Raw genomic sequence first — 20292 nt, 5'->3', positions numbered from 1 at the left:
CAAAAAACTATAAATTATTCTATCACCAATAAAAATACTAAAAAGAAACATATAACCAGAAAAGCCCTAACCTATTTAATAAGGAAGAAGATTGAGAGTTATGATACATAAATTAATGAGTTAAAATGGATCCTAAATGTATTAGAACAAGGTCATGTTAGTAATTTTAATGATGTAGTGATAAAGTTAGGCTATAACTAGTTTGTATTTGATATCAAAAGATCATAATAGATATTAAAAAGGGCAATTGTTATAGAAATCATTAACTTCAAAGGAAAATTAGAATTATGTAACAGTGAAGTTCTGCCAATTAGTATCCAGTAAAAAGTACAAGCACATATTTGATCACAGTCCAGAGGTTTTTCATTCTTGCTAATAAATTCTTAAATTATTGGGTATAATTTATCATACTTAAATTTCTGCACTAAAAGCATAAGTTGATTAAGGTCACTGAAATACTGAAATACATTTTCTTCTACCAGACATATTTCAGGAAACTTTCCTTTCAAACATTGTCATATGGACAGTGCTCATTGTGTTGTGTTTTGTTTTGTTGCATTATAAACAGAGTTAATCAGAATGAAACTGTACAGCTAGCTTAGCCCCATTTAAGAACATAATTTTCAAATCACAGGTGATGGAATTTGGGGATTCCACGCAATATCTTCAAGCTTTGATTTAATAAAGTTTGGTTGTATTTGACATTCTTTATTTCTTCATCAATTACCCAGCCTTTCACAATTCCCACCAGAGGTTGTGGAATATACAGAAGGACTTTACTGGAGATATGAAAGCTGCTCACATAGAGGGAGAGGTTATTCATTCATAAATGCATGCCATATGCATAGATATGTCAACTTAATACTGCTGGTATCTACCCCCTGAAGGCCATATTTCATTTGTAATAGCCAAACCTAACAGATTATTATGAAAATGTTGACATCTAGTTTTGACCCTGCTATATTATTCAATAGAGACATTTTATTTCACCATTTAAATTAATACTAAGAGAATAATATGCTAGATAATAATTTTAAGAACCTGTACAAAAAGCATTGTTTGAATTCTGCTATTTGATAACAATATATTGTAATCTCTAAAGGAACTATATATATCAAAACATCTTTAAAAGGTTTCTGGGTAATCTGAGTTGTTCTTTTTTGAGCAGTGAATGTATTATATTATTATTTCACGTTACTTTTTCCAAAGGTGAAATAACTTCCAAAGTGAAGTAACATGTCAGGATATTACCTAAGATGTGCTTTCTGTCTTTTTAAAGTTACTATAGTCATACTACTGAGATTTGTTTCTAACTTTAATTACAATTCATAAAACAATTCAAGCCTTAAATTATTTGAGTATTAACATTAAGAATCAAGTTAGCATAACTGAAAAATCTGCAACATTTTCTTTTTGTATAAGTGAATACCAGCAGATAATATGTTAATCTTTTATCTTCTAAGTCTCACCTTTATTAATAGCAACCTAGAGGGTGGAGCCCTGAGTTATGATGTTGGTTAATTAGGAATTAAATTCATGATGTTTTAGATTTATGCTGAATATTATATGATTTACTTTTTCCTTCAAAGTAGTCTTAAGGAGGCATCATGGTTAAGACCTTCAGCTGAAGGGTGCTGGGATTGTCAGGTGAACTTATTTTTTCTTTTGACCTTTTTGTTCCGTAGGCTTAAGCCTTGTTTTCTTCTAAGTGTAAATTTTTGTTTTTTCATTTACTTTACTTACCAGGACTTTTAAAACTATAATTTCAATTACAGTTTCAATTGCACTGAATTTTACCATTCCTTTGCATATAATGCAAAAGACTTGCTAATATACTCACTGCACAGGAAATAAAGTAGTAAAATAAATGAATCTGAGGAATATTTTTGTTTGGTTTTATTTCTCTGTTTCCAAAGATGTCACTCTTGTATTGGGCATGTGCCTTGACTAGACACTCATGCCAGTATATTTTAAAGATTGCTATAAATCTGAAGAGGCATTCTTGAATTTAAAAAATGCACACAGTTCTATTTTAGTTTCCAGTAAATTTCTGACCCTCTTCCTCCTGCACCTAAAAAAGCGGAAAAAGAATGTTGCTCATTGCACCACAGACTTTATTCGCTTTCAGAGGGAGACCCTGCAGCATATCTCCTGTGAAGTCAGTGATTGTAAACCTTGCTGGCGATGGGCTACAAGGGGACTTAGGATACATATTTGATTGCATAGTCTGTTGTCAGTTGTCCATTCTCTTTGTTAATTTTACATGGTCATCTTGTGTCTCTACTTAATACTCTTTTTCTATATTCTTACTTTGGTCATCTGGTTTATTAGCCATCTCTCTCTGTTTTCACTCTATTTCCAAAACAGCCTTGTATCCTCTTGGCTCCCCTCCCCCTTTTTTTTTTCTTTAAAAGGTGGTATCTGTTGATGTATATGGACTGCCCTTCCTACTGATCTTAATTTTCTGAACTTTACTGGACCTGTACTATTTATTCTAGAATCATGAGCAATAGGCTTCACTATCACATCTCTAGGAAAGAGTGGAGTTGATCTGTCTCTTTGTGAGAAATACTCCCGTGTTATAGAGCTTCCGATTCCATTAAACTTGAGAACTACTAGCAAGAGTTTTACACCTTGGCTTGAAATAACTCCCTTAGTAACCTGTCATTGACTGAGAGCTCCATTGAGAAGGGAAAGGAGGTACACAACAGTGAGTACATTTTATTTGCCTTAAAAAGAAAACCCATGTAGTTTATTAAGAGTAAACATAATTGAAGAGGCTCTAGTTAAGCAACTTAGACTACTGTAAGAATACAAAAGTCACTGATTTTTTGTGTATACTTTTTAATGTCTAGTCCATCTAGCTCAGGATTTTCTGAAGTGTGTTCTAAGAACATTAGTTCCACTTTCTGGTTAAATAAATTTGGAAAATGCTGGGTTAAAAAAATTAAGTATGCTTTTTTATTATGGGACTTATCAAGACAATATGTATTTTATTTTGTTTTGTTTTTTTCCATTTGTTTACGTCTTCTGTAATTTCCTTCATCAGTGATTTGTAGTTATCCTGCAATCTTGCTAAATCACTTATTAGATCTATGAGCTTATGTTCATTTGCTTTGAGTGCTTTTATTTTTGATTATTTAGAAATTACTGTTGAACATTCGCATCAGTGATATATATTTTAATCTCTAAGAGAGAGAAGTAGCATATATTGCTTCACAAACCAATTTGTTTATGGAATTCTGTTTTTTTATTTTTAACCTGTTACAGAGAGTCTATGGGATATATTTTTGGAAAAGAGTTTAGCTGTCTTGTTACCTTCTTTCTAGTTTTGAAATTTTCCAACTTTAAGAGAGGATGAAGATTTATGTTTAAATATATTGTTTTAGATGTTCCAAACTTCTTATTAGTAACATAATACTCCATTTTTATGTTATAAATTAGAGACTAAATATATAAAAGAAAATTTTCTCCTCAAACATGTTTTAAGATTCTTAACCTTTCTTTGAATAGAGGACAGGATATTCCTGAAATTTTAGGTCCCTTCTAAGTATTTATGTCATTAGTAATAATGTTTTAGTACATAAAAATAAAATTAAGATCTTATGTTACATATAATTATACATAACTCACTGGTCTTTTAATTTTAGCTTAACTCTAAATCTGAAAACTTCTATGTATTAACCTTTAAAAATTGTCATTTGTGAAGACTACTACCCATTATAGCTTTTATAATATTGCTGTCCTTCTCTGTAAGTCTCACCTCATAACCCACATGATATTTACATGCCAACAGTAACACATTTTCACCTTTTTTTGGGGTTTTGTGTTTGTTATTCTCCAATGAACTAGCCTAAGGCGAAATGTGAAATCCCTCTTTTTGTTAAGATATTTCAAAAGAAAGTGTCAAAGCAAGTTAATTCCACTGGGTAAGTGAACATTCTTAAGTGAAGGAGAATCCTAAAAGACCAAAAATTCTATTTTGTTTCAACATTTATATTGCTTTTTCACTAATACTCTAGTATGTCCTAAAGCTTTTGAATAATATTGTTTTAATTAGTTAAAAGCTTGTTAAAAACCTTCTAGCAAATAAGCAAGCTATACCTAACTGCTCTTGATCTCCTGTTCTTGTTTTCCTGGTAACAGCAGTTAAGTGAAATGAATTGATAATCTTGGATATAATTCCAGAGCTCACTTGAGTGACCTGGAGGGGGAAAAAATTCTTATTTTAAGAAACCTGCCCTTTTTAGGCACTTATAATTATAAACAAGGTTGGATAATAGCTAGTTGGGAGTGCATAGGAACTCTATAAATAAGCAGTAGATACATACTGTAAGTCCCAGGTCTTTTAGAGCTTGAAGGGATTAGAATTTTAAGTGAGGACATGAACTGGCTTGATAACTAAAACAGTGGAAGGAGGTCAGAAATTATGTGTTGAATGATTTATGTTGTTCTGGTGGTCACCTTTATTACTGAAGAGTCCTTTGTCAGACATCAAGCCAGAGCATAACAATTTAATAGGATAGTTTTTCAATAAATATTCTTTGAATGCTTTTTGTAGCAAAGCTACTTTGGAAAGTAGATTGCCCTATATACCCAAGGGATTAAAAGGATATGAGAAGTAGAAGATATATTTCTTTCCTTTCAGAAGCCACCTAATAAATATTAATAAGGCCTCCATCAGACTGAGATGGTTCCAGTCTGGGAACCATTGTTGGCATGGTTCTTGATTACAATTTTGTTATGCATGTTAAACGAATAGGATAGCATGAAGGAAGCAAGTGGGGGAAAGCTAGCATTGACTTTTCGAAACTATTATTAAGTTTTTAACGACCTTTTATTGGCATTTTTATCTTGCCTGAAGTACACTCATTTTTTCCCAGATCTTGTGATTAAAAAATTAGGGTAAGACCTCTTGGTCATGCTTTAACCAAGAATTTACTATACAAAGTAAGATATTAGGAGTCAGTTTAATTCTGTTTCTGTATGGTTCAAATTTTAAAATGTATGGACTTGGGTTCTTTTTTTTAATGTTGGTAACCATTTTTGGTACTATTTAATGAGGGATTTAGGAGAATATAATGACCCTTTTATCTTGAAGAGACTTCTGTAAATAAGGCTGAAAATAACATGGAAAAAAGTACACTAATTTTTTTACCTCATAAAGTGGTCAGAGAATATAAATATTATTATTTTTAGGAATTCCTGAATTTGACCATAAGTATGCAAAACGATTAGATTTTTTAAAATATGGTATTGAAGTCTTAAAGCAAAGGGAAAAGGGAGGCATATCAAGAACCTGAGAGTGTTAATACTTACTGGAAATTTTTTGTTTATTCTAGATAAGCATTTTTTCCTCTTCTGTTTTTTCCCCTTCTCTCCTTTTCCTCTTCCCTCATCCAGACTCCTCCTTCGTATCCTCTTTCTCTTTTGTTTTTATGTCTGGATATTTGCCTTTTTATTCCTCTCAAAGGTTTCATGTAGCTTTTAACTATTAGGTTGGGTATGTTCCATCTCAGATAAGACTGATCCTCAAATGAAGTCTCGTTAAATAGGGCTTTTCAAGTTCAAAAAGCCTCTAAAAGCTTTGGGCACAAATAAATTGATAATCCCTGATTATAATTGATGCTAACTTAACACCTAGCCCTACTGATAGTAGTTCTCATAAATGCAAAGACTGTTAGAGACTGAGATGTACTGGAGCTGAGTACAAAAAGATCTAGAAATGGTAAGAAGTTGGTTATATGCCCAATTGATTTAAATTGTATCCTTGCATTCTTAGGAAATAAGCAAAGAGAAAAATTTCTCACTGAATGTGTTTAAAACTTATTAGAAATGTAAGTAATTGAGATCAGAAATTAAAATATATAATTCCCTAAGAAATATTAAGGAACTATTCAAGAAACTAGAGACTGGAAACTCTAAATTTTATCATAGAAAATTAATTATAAAAGGTTACATTAGAAACATTTTAGATATAATTTAGAAATGAACATAAGATTTACATCTCAAGATGATACACTTTCCTATTAATTTGTTGAAAATACTTAAAATTGGCTATAAAAAGACTAAATATGTGTCCATTCGAATGATTATAATTGCTTTAGCGAAAACGATCACTGAGAGAAGATCATTAAGATAGGAAAAAAATGGCCAGAGAGTAGGTTGAATGTAGAATTGGTATCTTGGTTCTTAGGTATTTTTCAAAATAATTTTTATAGTGGTATAATTTGAAAGGTTTGACTGAAACTGCTAAAAAAATTTTCAAACAAACTGCTTTAAATAATTTCATTTATAAAAATAAGTTTTACTTTCTGAAATGAGATTCCAGTAAATTTCACATCAGTGGCAAAGTACTGCCAAAATTACTCTGACATTGTTTACTACTTACTGCCATTCTTGACCCAAGGCTGAGACACATTTTCAGAATCTGTGTGCTGTATCCTGAGAGAATTTGATAGAAAGGGGTCACTGCAAGAGTTAAATGGCTGCCCTGCTTGGCCTTTAAAAGAAGGGGAGAGGGCAAGGCTGGTCTTGGGCAAATTACTCCCACCTCCCTTTTTGCCCCTGCTTCAGCTCCAGGGGAGCTGGAAATGCACAGGAGGAATCAGAAGACCTGGGTCGAGTCCCGGCTCTGCCACTTACTACCTATGTGACTCTGGGTAAGTTACTTAATATCTCTGGGTCTCAGTTTTAGTACAGGGTTGTTCTGAGGATTAAGTAGTATGATCAATGGAAATGGGAAACTCTAAATCAATTAAGTAGTATGATCAATGGAAATAAACTCCCAAGGTGTATGGAAACATACATTTTTATTATCAAAAGCTTGGCCTTCTTCCCTGTTCTTCTATAGTATGGTGTCCTCAGCTATGTTATTTTTAAAGCAACTCAAAATACTTAATTCCTTTTGCTTCTCCCTATGTCCTCTCCATATTGGAATTCTTATTCCTATCCTCTGCATGCTTCAGAGTAACGTATTCTAAGAATATAAAACCAGTCTGGTTAAATTAATTTCACAATGAAATGTGGATTACTGTTACCCCTTCTTACCCTTCACATGCCTGCCTTTCTCCTTTAATCTTCTCAGAATTACGGGCTTAGAAACCTCAAGAATCTAATGCATGGACGTTCGGACAGTGTTGGGGAGAAAGGTTTTTGGCAGAGGGAAGGCCTTTAAATCCTGTTACCCATATCACACCTGCATCAGTTAATAAGGTTGACTGGAAAAATGGGAATATGTGGAGCCTCTAAGTCCTTTCTTTTTCTCTTCAGGAAAGGAGATGGAAGTAGTTCAGAATTTAAAAGTTCTTCAGAAGTCTTGCTGAAAACCTAGATCCTTAGCTTGAGGACTAACCATAGAGAGAAGAGACAAGGAATTTAATGGGCATTTCTTTGGTCAGCTCTTTGAGTTATATCTGACTGGGCCTCATCTTTGCTTCTCAGTAAAGTAAATTCTAGCCCACCCTCAGCCAAACTACATTTATAATGCCTATGATCTTTACTGAGTGCTTGGTTTCTAGAGGCTGTGTGGAGCTAAGGAAGAAAGAGAACTTGCCTTCTGGATCACATCTGGTTCCAGATCAAGGGATCTTTTTGAGTGCCTAAAAAGACCTTATATCTCTACTTGGTCCAGCCTTCCCTAAATCTAAGAATACTTGATCTGGCTATGTGTAAATAATAGTAATAATAGCCACTTACATGAACTGCTTGCTATTAATGCCTAATTATCATGGAGCACAATAACAGTTAATCATGCCATGATTAGATTAACTTAAAGATTTTTATTTTATTTTATTTTTACAGCCTTGAACCGTTGACTTATGCTCAATATGGTTTCTTGCTGAAGTAGCAGTGTCATCTTTCATTAATAAAAATTAGAGAGAAATATTGAACTCCAGTAGTATTCAAATGCAAATTGAAACAATTAAGTACAGTGTTAAATGTATGAGTGAATGGGAAAAAAATTAGATAATGCTCATGCTGGCAAAGATGCCGTGATGTGAGTACTCTTATACATTGGTGATGGTGATGTAAATTGATGTGATCCTTCTGATTTTTTTCCAAACCTTGAAAGATTCATACCCTTTAAACCAATAATCCCACAGTTGTTAATCTCTCCTAGGGGAAAGAGCAAAGGAAATAAGCTAATTGCTGAGAGATGATCATTGCAGGCTTGTGATAATAGTAAAAACTAGAAGTTACCTAAATGCCTAACAATAAGAGAATGGTAAAATAAGTGATCTTCCATCTGCTGAATGAAATATTTTACAGCTGTGATGAAAGATCATTATGAAGGCTGTAATATCAATGGAAATATTTATGATGAGTAAATAAAAGCAATGTATAGATTTGAATGAGAATATACTCAAGGTGAAGTGGTTTAGTGTAGTAGAATTATATATACTCTGCATGTGTGTATACATACATTTTTTCAATTTTATAAACTTTCTGTAGTTTTGTATTACATTTTTTATTTGAAAAAGTAAGCAAAATAAAATTAGCAAGAAGAAAATTGATCATAATTAGGGAATTTTAGTCTTAAAAAAATCCCAAAAATTTGCAAAAAGGATCTGAAAATATAGGAGGAAAAAAATAAGATAAAACATCACCTTTCAGTTTTTAATTTTGCCTTTGCCTTCAGTGAGGTTAACAGCAACATGATTATGGTTTTTCATGGATAAAATACCATTAGCCTTAAACTTGTTCCTATCATTAGTAAATGAAATACTCCCATAACTAAACAAGTCGAGTTACCTATACAAAGTCTTACCACCTACTTTCACTCTATCCATACAACCTATTTCCCAATTCCTTGCAAAATTCTCCCTTAATTATACTGTTCCCAAAATGCTTAAACACCTTCAGAATTTAGTCTCTTCCAAGTGCTTTCAAATACAGAGCAAAATACATTTCTTCTATGAAATATTTCTTTAATCTGTACTTCCCTACCATGCATAATTTCAGGAATATGTTACTATGTAGTTATAATATTTTGTTTTACTCTTTGTCCCTGTTTTAGTATTGATACATTATTAAAATATTAAGTACAAAGTGAAATTTTTATATTTGAGGTTTTTCTATTAATCATTTCAAACATGTTATCAGTCTATTCCAGAAATCCTTTTTTTGAGCACTTACTAGGTGGCTTTAACTCACCACTGAGAACAGTGCTGGGCACATATCCTTAGAATGATTATGTGCTAGCCAATGGAAATGCATAGATGAGCAGTCTCTGCTCTCAAGGAGTCCTAGACTCGCAGAGGAGCCCAGGAAGTAAGCCAGCATCTGTTTATCCTGAGCAGAGCACAGAGTACCTAACTCAGTCAGGCACTGACTCATGGAGGAATCAATCAAGGCCTTCCCTGACCATCTGATTATAAAACAGCAGTGTGCCATCACAAAAATTCTCTAGCCCCTTTGCCCTGCTTTATTTTCTGCACATTTTGCTCCGGCCTCCAGCCCCTAAGTGAAATCAGTGTGAGAACAGGGACTTTTTCTCAGCTAATACTTCAGCATTCAGAACAGTACCTGGAAAATAAGGTGCCCTCAGTAAATATTTGTTAAATCTGGATAACTGAAGTTTAATGTGAGTCTTGAAAGTCTTGAAGGGTAAAAGGAGGGAAAAAGGGAGGAAAGTAAGAAATGGGAGAAGTCAGGGAAATTCTAGAGGGCATGGTAGAGCGAGGTATATTGGCAACAGTACAGGTGGGTCTAGTAATCTTCAGTAGATGAGGCTGAAAAGGAAGGCGGGGTCAAAGGATGAAGAATGAGGCGGGTTATGGTAAGGAGTTTGAATTTTATCCCTCAGAATAGGGGCTACTGAAAGATTTTAGGCAGGCGAGTGTCATAATGTGATCTTTGCTTTAAGAGATTATTGCCCTAGGGGCACCTGGGTGGCTCGGTCAGTTAAGCATCTGCCTTCAGCTCAGGTCGTGATCCCAGGGTCCTGGGATGAGCCCCGCATCTCATCGGGCTCCCTGCTCGGTGGGGAGTCTGCTTCTCCCTCTCCCTTTGTTCCCCGCCCCATGGAGCGCATGCATGTTCTATTTCTCTCTCTCTCTCTCTCTCTCTCTCTCTCTCTCTCTCTCACTCAAATAAGTAAAATCTTAAAAAGGGAGAGATTATTGCCCTAGTATAGAAGATGGGTTTCAGTGAAAGCAGCAGAGCATGGAGACCAGTTACTACAATAGTTAAGGCAAGAGGTGGGGACCTTGGAGTCATCAGAATTTAGGCAAAAGTAAAGAGTATGGGTGAGATTGCCTAGAGAAAATGTGCAAAAAGAGAAAGACAAGGACTGGGGTCAGACTTCTGGGGAATTTCACAAAGGGGTGGGAAGGGGCACTGAGAAGGTATAGCCAGGGAGGACAGCAGGAATAGGTGCTGAATCCATAATACATAGTGCTGGAAACATCAAGAAAGATAAGAACTGGAAACTACCTGTTGGATTTGGCTATCAGTAGGTGACTGGTAACTGTAGCATGCATTTCCAGTGGAATGGTGCATGTGCATTGCAACTTACGGTTTCTTGAGAATGAGTGGGAGACAAGAAAATGAGGTGTAGGCTATTTTTAAGATCTTGGTTGTGAAGATAAAAAGCATAGAGGATGAGATTAAAGAGTAAAAGAACTCAGGGTAAAAACCCAAGCCTGTTTACATCAAAGGCACAGTGAAGCAAAGAGAAAAGGAGAGGTTGTAAAAATAGGAGTAAAGATTTTTAAAAACCCAGGCCATGATAAGAAAGTGGGGCACAATCACATGTGACTTTGGATGTTTGAGGAACACTGGGGAGAGGAGGAGGAAGAAGTAAATATAGGTGTGGTGAGGTTAAATTGTTGGGTCTCAGGGAAGGAAGCTGAATAATTCTAATGAACTCTCTTTGTGAAGTAAAAGCCGGTCATCAGTTGAAAGTAATAAGGTCAAAAATAGGAGAAGAATTTTGAAGGGCAAAGTAAAGATTTAAAAACTGCCCAGGAACATGGCAGAGGGAGTTGACCAAGAATGTGTTTTCAGAGCAAAAGTTTTCAACCCTTAGTAAAAATCATGTGTAAAGCATACTGTGACAGTTCACTCTCAGTTTCTAGTCTTTTAGTAGCTACTAGAAAAGTTTAAGTGGATATACAAATGAGAACTTTCCATGTTTATTAAGCAGAAGCTAATAGTTAACCCCTAGCCAGTTTTTGATAGAGGTTCTCACTAGGATCCTGATATTTGAAAGCCTGCATAAACATAATGACTATATTATTGCCCTACGACTCCAGCAAAATTCAGTATTGGAAAATGCTCTGTAAAGGTGGGCATTTATGCATAAACCATTAACATTAATCCTAGGACTATTAACAAAGTTGTGGGGCTTCTTGAACTCATCTTCATGCTAGGTGGTGATGTATTGAATAGATAAAAATGTTAATTGGGTACATGAACATTCTCAGACTCTGTGTGTGTGTGTGTGCACATGCACGCGCACGCGCATGGAAACACATGAAAGATATCAGTGTTTAAAAAGCTGTGATAGTTACTAAATTGTTTGTTTAGAGAACAAAATAAAAAAGGTAGGAAATTAAAGGAAAAAAGCATTAATCTCAGGAGACCTCATCTATCTATGACCTATCCATCTATTCCTGACCAATATATTCATGGGGAGAGATTTTCCTAACACCAACACAGTTTTAAATGAGGAAATTTTTTTTAATGCCCTTCATAATTTTTGCGTGACACTTATAAAGAGTTGTCCCCTACTAGCTGTGGAAATATAAAACAAAATCTAAATAAGAAACTAGGTAATCCTGTTAAGAACATACGCTCTTCACAATCATATAGTTAATTTGTCAACTGTCATGGAATATTCTTGTTCTGGCATTGAAGGGGATGGCCCATCATGGACATACCACACCACAATATTGATAAAGTTTCTAAAAAGAGCCTAAACAATAGTCTCTCACTGGGACCAGAGAGAGCTTAGAAAAATAGTCTCTCTCAAAGTTTATGCTGCTGAATGTGATAACACTCAAACAGAGGAGCATAATAGTACTATGAGGTTTATCAAATTATGAAATTAAAGAACATCCCTTGTTTAAAATGTATTAGAGTTCTAAGTTCTTAGGTAATGTTAGGATATTGACAATTAAGTATACAACAGAATTATTTGTGTTAACCTAAGCCTCTGAGGATAAATATCTTGGAACATGTAATAGTTTGTATTGGTACATTTTACTGCTTTATTATACTTTCCTTCTCAGTAGTCATGTTCTCTGGGGAGTTAATGCTGCTTGTCTCTAGATACCAAAATGGGGAACATTAACTTGGATGAATTTTATAAAGACAGTTAACTATATTTGGTAAGCTGGTAAGATTTGCCCCAGTAAAGAAGGTTGCCTCTGGGTTCCTTTCTTCATTGGAAGAAAAATGAACATGTTGCTAATTGACCAGATTTCTTAGCCTCTCTTTTATATTACATTGATTATTAACACCAATAATTTAAGAATCACTTTGGAAATGTAAAGTGCCACCTAAAGGCTCATTTAGCATTGTGTGTTAGGTTTTCAACCTCTCTAATTCACTAGGGTAACTTAGTCAAATCGCTTGACTCAAACCAGTGAAAGAAAAACTGTTTATGTTTTATGTGACATTATAAAGAATAGAACTTTACATTTGTGAAGCAGTAATAATAGCGCACTTTATTGAACACTTATTTTTGCAACAGACATATTCTAAGCTCTTTACTTACATTAATTCATTTAAAGTGTAGCAGCTGTTTACAGAGTGTAGTCCTCTCAGGGCCAATTGTCCTTCACTTGAGCCCTTCAGAGTAGCTAGCAGTATGGATAATTTGTTGTAAGAACAGTAGCACCTTAGTGTTCTTACACCTACCTTATAAATTTCATGATGTGTTTAAAATGCAAGTGAGGTGGAAAACACTTGATTTTGATCTATTTCTATAAACCTCAAAGAGTTTCACATGATCAGTCTAATTCTGTCCTTCAGCCTCTTCATCCACTGGGATGTGCAGAAAAAGCAACATAACCTGGCCAAAATATATCACCCTCTTTAAACCTCACTTTTGTTTTCCCTCTGAAAAATAGCGATAAAAATATGCAGTTTGTTGGAGTTGTTGAAAAGATCATAGTAGCTGCTCAATAAACATTTTATTCAATCATTGAATAGTTGAAATGCCTGGCACATAGATTCTTAATTTCTGTTGGTTCCACTTCTGTAGTTTTCTTTCAAGGCTTTGGAAAGAGCAGCTTCCCTTATTGTCCATCTTTTCAAAGTGATGTTTGCTGACCCTGGACTGCTACATTAGCAGCTGCTGATTGGAACTTTCAAATCAAGAGTTGGGTATCCATCCCAAATTATCTCTCTTGGAAGGAAACCCAGACTGCTTCTTTGCACCGTCTTTTTCTTCGAATTAATTCCTTTTTCTTGTATATTTCCTTTTAAAATTTTCTTTTCTATTACAATGTTACTAGTATAATTAACTTCTATATTAGGAGTCTTAAAATGCAGGCCTAAAATAAAAATCCATAAATCCTTTTTTAAAGTAAACTAGTTTTTCCCACAAAATGAAAGAACTGTGTTCCTTTAAGCTAATAGTGTTGCCTGCAAAGTTATAAAAATTTCCATCATTTCCTTTGTGCGAAACCATTTTTCTTCACACTTTTGAAGTCCTGTGTTTGTTAACAGCCTTCATAAATTGGTGACTTCTGTCCTAGCTCTGACACAAAGCTGTTCAGCCCATCCTCCTGTCAGTGTACCTGCTGCTTGACACTGACAGGATTCTTGTCAAAACCGGGGATTGCATAAATTAGTGTTTAACCCTGAACAGGCTTTTCTCCTCATTTCAATTCAGCTTTTAAAAGACTGTCATGTCCTTATTCAAAGATAATGAAAGTGGAATTTGACTATCATCAGTGTTACACTTTATAACTTTCAGAGTTTATAAACTGTTAAGAATACCATAAACTTTCCAAGTCTTACTGATTTTTCATTAGGCCTTAATTAGTAATCCTCAGGTGTTTTTTTTTTTTTTAAGATTTTATTTATTTATTTGACAGAGAGAGAGAGACGGAGAGGGAACACAAGCCGGGAGAGTGGGAGAGGGAGAAGCAGGCCTCCCGCCGAGCAGGGAGCCCGATCCCAGGACCCTGGGACCATGACCTGAGCCGAAGGCAGATGCTTAACAACTGAGCCACCCAGGCGCCCCTAGTAATCCTCAGTTTTACAAATTCCTGTACAATAATGACATCATCACTGATTGTCTACTGTCCTTTTCTTCTAGTCCAGTAGGATCTACTTGCCTTACTTTTTATTTTTTTTTAAAGATTTTATTTATTTATTTGAGAGAGAGAGAGCACGCACATGAGAGGGGGAAGGGTCAGAGCGAGGAGCAGACTCCCCACTGAGCAGGGAGCCTGATGTGGGACTCGATCCCGGGACTCCAGGATCATGACCTGAGCCGAAGGCACTCGCTCAACCAACCGAGCCACCCAGGTGCCCCATCTTACTTTTTATTTTAATAAGCAGCTTACACATTGTGTGTGGGGTGGGATGGGGGAGAGAAGAGGGCAAGAGTTTTAAGTTACATAAAGTAGTTATACTTTAAATAATCTTCTGGATGAATTTAGAATTTTAAAAAAGTTGATTGTTGGGGCGCCTGGGTGGCTCAGATGGTTAAGCAACTGCCTTCGGCTCAGGTCATGATCCCAGAGCCCTGGGATCGAGTCCCACATCGGGCTCCCTGCTCAGCAGGGAGTCTGCTTCTCCCTCTGACCCTCTTCCCTCTCATGCTATCTCTCATTCTCTCTCTCAAATAAATAAAATCTTAAAAAAATAAATAAAAAAGTTGATTGTTTTACCTTAATACTTTTCAGAAAAATACATATTAAGTGCTTGAAAAACCTAAGAAACTCTCTTGACTCCAAAGTAATACTTCCTAACGTGTCCTTTTTGTCATTGTTCCTTCCGCTGTGGCTCTACGGACAAGGAGAAATAGCTTCATTCTTGAACAAGGAGAACAAAACATATTAAACAGGAACAAACATTTATTATGTTCCCCCTTTGTGTAAGATGATGAGCATATTACTCTCAAGAGTATATTATTAGTTCCCCTAGCCTGTGTTGAACATCTGAAAAAGGGTTCCTGAATTTCAGTAAGCATAGAAATTATTACAGGAAAATATAATATGTTTAATAGCCTTAATTAAATCAGGTGATATATACTGTATAATTTTCCTTTACCTAAGTTGACAGAGAGAGAGAAGTTTCTCTCATTATTCTTGGAGAAAATCTTTGTGATACCATTCTCTTTCTTCAGCCATCTTACCATCAAAAATGATTGAGAAGGTCTCCTAAACTTGGAAAGAGAATGATTTTCTTTTTTTTTTAAAAAAAAAAAAAGCTAACTCCTCATATACTGAACATTTTGAAATCTCAACATGAGGAAAAGAAATCCATAAATTTAAGCATACTGAGAGTAATTTCTCTTTCAATAACAGCAAGGTGATATGTTATTTCTCTACTAACATATTGAGGTAAAGGGGAATAAATGGCTGAGAATGTGAAGATTAGAGTCCTCTTTAGAGCCTGATTATAATTGGAACACTTACACACCAGGCACCCTGTATAACTCTTGACCTGCATTAATCGATTTAATACCTACAGGAACCCCATGAAATAATTATTAGTATTCCCACTTTACATACAAGGAAAACTATGAATACAGCTTCAGAGTCATGAAGTAACTTGCCTAAAATCATTAAGTTAGCAAGTTGCAGAGCTGATATTCAAGTTTCAGATTCATTGACACCATAGCACATGATCCTACATTTTACCTGTAAATGAAGATAAATGATACCAAACTACTTGAGGATTTTTGTGGGAGTTTAATGAAGTACTGTGTATAAAAATATTCAGCATTGGGACACCTGGGTGGCTCAGTCGGTTAAGCGTCGGCCTTCAGCTCAGGGAATGACCCCAGGGTCCTGGGATCGAGTCCCACATCCGGCTCCCTGCTCCACGGGAGTCTGCTTCTCCCTCTACTTGTGTTCTCTCTCTGTCAAATAATAAATAAAGTCTTTAAAAAAAAATACTCAGCATTGTAGTAAGTTTGTGCTCAATATGTGATATACCGTTTTAATTAAGATATCTTTCAAACATTTAGTTCATTCAATCTTAATTCTCATGAATTTAAAAAAATTTTAAATAAAAAAATGAAGATGAATGTGGGTAGAAGTATCAGCTCATATTTCTCAAGAGGCTAGACAGCATTTTACATAGGGCAAAAAAAAAAAAAAAAATCAACCTATTCCTTTAACCTATTCTGTTGCTAAGAGAGTTTAATCTCATACCGAGACACTCTTTTCATCTTCTAAATTTCCCTAGAATCTAGTTCCAAATGACATTTTAGTCATCTATTTAGATGTTACCCTTTTAGATGGTAGTCCTCTGATTTTCACTATGCAAAAAAAAAATAACTTGTCAGAAAATTCAGAATACATCAATGATAATACTGTGCCAAAATAATATCTTTCATTAGTATATGGATTTCAACTGTGGTTAAATTTAACGTTGAGATTTAGATTGGGAAAATAATTATTTTCAAACCAGAATGACATAAACCGAGGAGTAGGTTGTAGGGATTTTGCTTGATGACAAGCACAATATGAATAAGCAGTGATTGGGCAGCTGCTAAAAACATTAAAACAAGGTTAGATTGCACTAATAGATTTACATAGAGTTTGCTCATCATGGGAAATAATAGTATTATGTTCCAAGCAGACCCTACTTGGAATGTTAGTCTGAAAACTAGGTTACATAGAAGAGTAAATATTAAAATGCGTAAAGGAAAAGATGATCAAGATGATGGGAGATTCTGGAAATAATGGTATTTGATAAGTGAGTGATTCCAAGAGTTGCTTCTTTTCATGCTAGAAAATAGAAGACTAATGCTTGTTTCAAAATAGCTTAAAGTCTTTCATATGGCAAAGGAAATAGGCTCAGTGAGAGAATGTAGGTAGAAATGCAGATTCACTTATTTATGGAGCATAAGGAATAGCACGGAGGACATTAGGAGAAGGAAGGGAAAAATGGGAGTGGAATCGGAGGGAGAGATGAACCATGAGAAACTCTGGACTCTGAGAAACAAAGTGAGGGTTCTAGAGGGGAGGGGGTGGGGGGATGGGTTAGCCTGGTGATGGGTATTAAAGAGGGCACATTCTGCGTGGAGCACTGGGTGTTATACGCAAACAATGGATCGTGGATCGCTACATCAAAAACTAATGATGTATGGTGACTAACATAACATAATAAAATTTTTAAAAAATGCAGATTTGTCCTTTGTCGTACAGGACACAGAGCAGTGGAGTTGACTGCCTGAGGAAGCCTGACTTCCCCTCACCAGAGTTCTCTGGAACCTGGGACTTCAGATCGCTTACTCCTGGGCTACTTTGCATTTCTGAAACCGCGGCTTTGCTAACTAGCCTGTTAATTGATAAGGGTTTCTAAACATCTGTTATCATTATGTCTCACTAAAGAGAAATATTTTTAGTTCGTTAGGCATACTTTGTTAGTATGGGTTTTTAGGTGTGAATGGGATTTAAATGCAGAAAGGATGTTTGTCACATTGGGTGCTATCTGCTTTAAGATTTAAATGTTTAATTCTTTTCCTGTCAGTCTTAAGTTCTTTTACTTTCACTAAGTAGGTGAAAACATCAGCAATGATTTTATTTCTGTGTTACTAGGCATCGCAATTTTTTTCTTTTAGTTGTATAAAGCTTGTCAAGTCACGTGTCCCATCCCCACTCCAAGCCTCTGTACTTTTTAATGGCAAAGATCTGGCCTATATTTCATCAATTTGACCTGAAGATTTTTTTTTTCTATCTCTGTTTCTTAAATCTGTATTACAGGTCACTGCAGCATACCATAACTGTTTGTCTCAGGTGGTCAGTTACATAATATGCATTGGGCTGACTTTAAGTAGTAGTCTGTCATGATGGTGCAGTAATTACTTTCAGAGAAAGAATGGGTTAACCTATCTTAAATTATATTAGCCTGCCCATTTAAGATGTAAAAATGATATAATTATGAGAGTAAAATGATTAACCACTTGTGATTAGTACTCATATGTCTTAACCATAAGATACTCTAAAACATTTGTTCAGTTAGCATATTTGAGAAAGCAGTTGTTTTTGCAAAGATAATTTGTAGGCATTGACCTGAAAACATAGCAACATAGATAGGCATTTTCTATTATTAATAATCATTGCTGTATTTCCACTTTTTAAGTAGGGTTCCTTTTTATAGCATTTAGCAAAATTTCAAGGGTATGATCTAAAAGGCAAGACATTCAAAGAGGTTGATCATATTAACTTATTTTTGGCTTCCTCTTAAAATATTCAGATTTTATGCAAATAGTGTCTATAACTTTTGATTGATTTCAAGAATGCTTCTTTGCTAATTTCCTCCCCCCCTTTTTTTTTTGTTCTATTTGCCCTTTCTATTTGTAATTAAGAAGACCTACTCCCAAAGAAACAAAACCAGTGGTAAAAATAGAGTGATTTAGAATATTAAATTATTAGTTTTAGTGTATAGATAGTTGGGTTTTTTTTTTTAATTTCCATAGAAATAAAAGGAGAGCAGATGGCAAGAATCCTTCTCCTTGCATTAGCTCTTTCATCGCCCCCCCCCCAGTGGCTTTTCCACTTTCCTTATCTGCCCAAAGCAATCTGAGGAATACTTTAGCAACAAACTTCCTGAATTTTAGCAAAGTCTCTGGGTCTAGATAGTTTGATTGAAGTGGGCTTGTATATTGTATTGTCAAAGGGTTACTTATCTCAGAATAATAGACAACATAGAAGGCTTATTTCATAAACCCTTTATAGGTATTACCTCCTATAGTTCCCCATGTAAACCTATGAGTTCATTATTGTTTTCTGTGTGAGAAACTGAGACCAAGAGAAGTTAAGTAATATGCTTAAAGTGGTAGAGTCTAAACTCAGACTTAGATCTGACTGAAGAGACCGAAGTCTCAAATACCAATGTCATGAAGTATCAAGGAAATCTTTGAGTAGATTGGCATATTTGGGAGCTGTATGTGCTCTCTGCCTTGATTTTTGGGCAAGCTTTTGAATCTGTTTAACCTTTAGCTAAAACAGCCAATGAGTTTTAGAGAGGTATATGTTTTTATAAAACATATATTCATTCTTTGGACTTTAGTATTTCAACAAAGATTATGACCAGTAAACGATGTTTATGCTAGGACAGAGGTCTCAGGGCAGAGGCCATCCATTTACTTGAAAATGATCTTAAGCTAGCTATTAAAAAAATTAGGCAAAACTGTCTGAAGCAAGATATGTAAATATATACTATTTTATGCAATGGAAAGAACTTTGGGGGCAGACAGCCTGGGGTCTTATTCAGGCATGACCACTTATATGACTTTGGGTAAATTACCCTGAGCCTTAATTTCTTCATCTGTAGAATGGTGAGCTGAAGTAATTCAAAGCTTTGGAAGGATTAAATGAGATATAATGCAAAATGTCAGACACACAGTGGAATAAACATTCATTCCCTTTTCCTCTGTTCCAAGTTGTAAGTAAATTCAGGTATGTTTTTGAATGAAAGAGTGTCTATACTTTTATCATTTGCAATTTGATAAGGGTAACATGTTGACTAGTCTCTTTTTCATATTATATTCTCGTAGTTAAAATATGGATGCAACCTTTTGAAGTTTAGTTCAATTTCCTTGAGTGCCTAAGCTGCCAAAAATAGCTTGTTTACTCTGTGTTAAAGGGTAGGTAGTCTTATTGATACTAGAGGAAAGACTGTGATGAAAAGTACTGTGTGTTGGTTGGCAGAGCATAGAGTAGAATCCTTGAACTAGTATTCAGATGATTTCCTAATATCTTATAGAATCAACAGTTTCAATTTTTATGTAACTCTAGAAAATGTAGTCTTCCCTGAAAGGAGAAGATCAGAACCACAGTGAAATGTCACACAGTTTTGAAATCCTACATGATACAAAAACAAAAACATTGTGTTCTAACAGCCATGATTTTGGAATAGTTGTTTAGTAATTAGATTTGGAATCAGATTTTTTTTTTTTGGTCTTGAATCAGTGTTTATCTTTTCTGTTATAAAATACATGGTTTAAATAAAATATTCCTGGACATGGCACATATTAAAGAGATGATCTTAGATCTGCTCTCAAGGGGAGGGAGACTATAATTCTCCATTATATTTTATTCTCAAATGGAATCTTATTTTACTCAAATTTCAAAGACAAATTAGTCTATTATA

The 20292-nt window shown here is 34.9% G+C and overlaps 1 protein-coding gene across 8 annotated transcripts in view; it reads left to right on the top strand.

The window, feature by feature from the left end:
* TDRD3 (tudor domain containing 3) overlaps positions 1 to 20292 on the top strand; it is a 160431-nt gene that overhangs the window by 128435 nt on the left and 11704 nt on the right. For 6 of the 8 annotated variants that reach the window (XM_027589063.2, XM_027589067.2, XM_027589068.2 and 3 more), the window contains exon 13: positions 6577 to 6662. The exons of the other annotated variants lie outside the window; for them this stretch is intronic. In XM_027589063.2, coding sequence (XP_027444864.1) covers positions 6577 to 6662 — 86 coding nt within the window. The remainder of the gene's footprint in view (positions 1 to 6576; positions 6663 to 20292) is intronic. 8 annotated transcript variants of the gene reach the window in all.

The sequence above is a fragment of the Zalophus californianus genome, chromosome 3, assembly GCF_009762305.2.
Source record: "Zalophus californianus isolate mZalCal1 chromosome 3, mZalCal1.pri.v2, whole genome shotgun sequence".
Classification (NCBI taxonomy): Eukaryota; Metazoa; Chordata; class Mammalia; order Carnivora; family Otariidae; genus Zalophus; species Zalophus californianus.
This window is presented reverse-complemented; position numbering and strand designations above follow the sequence as displayed.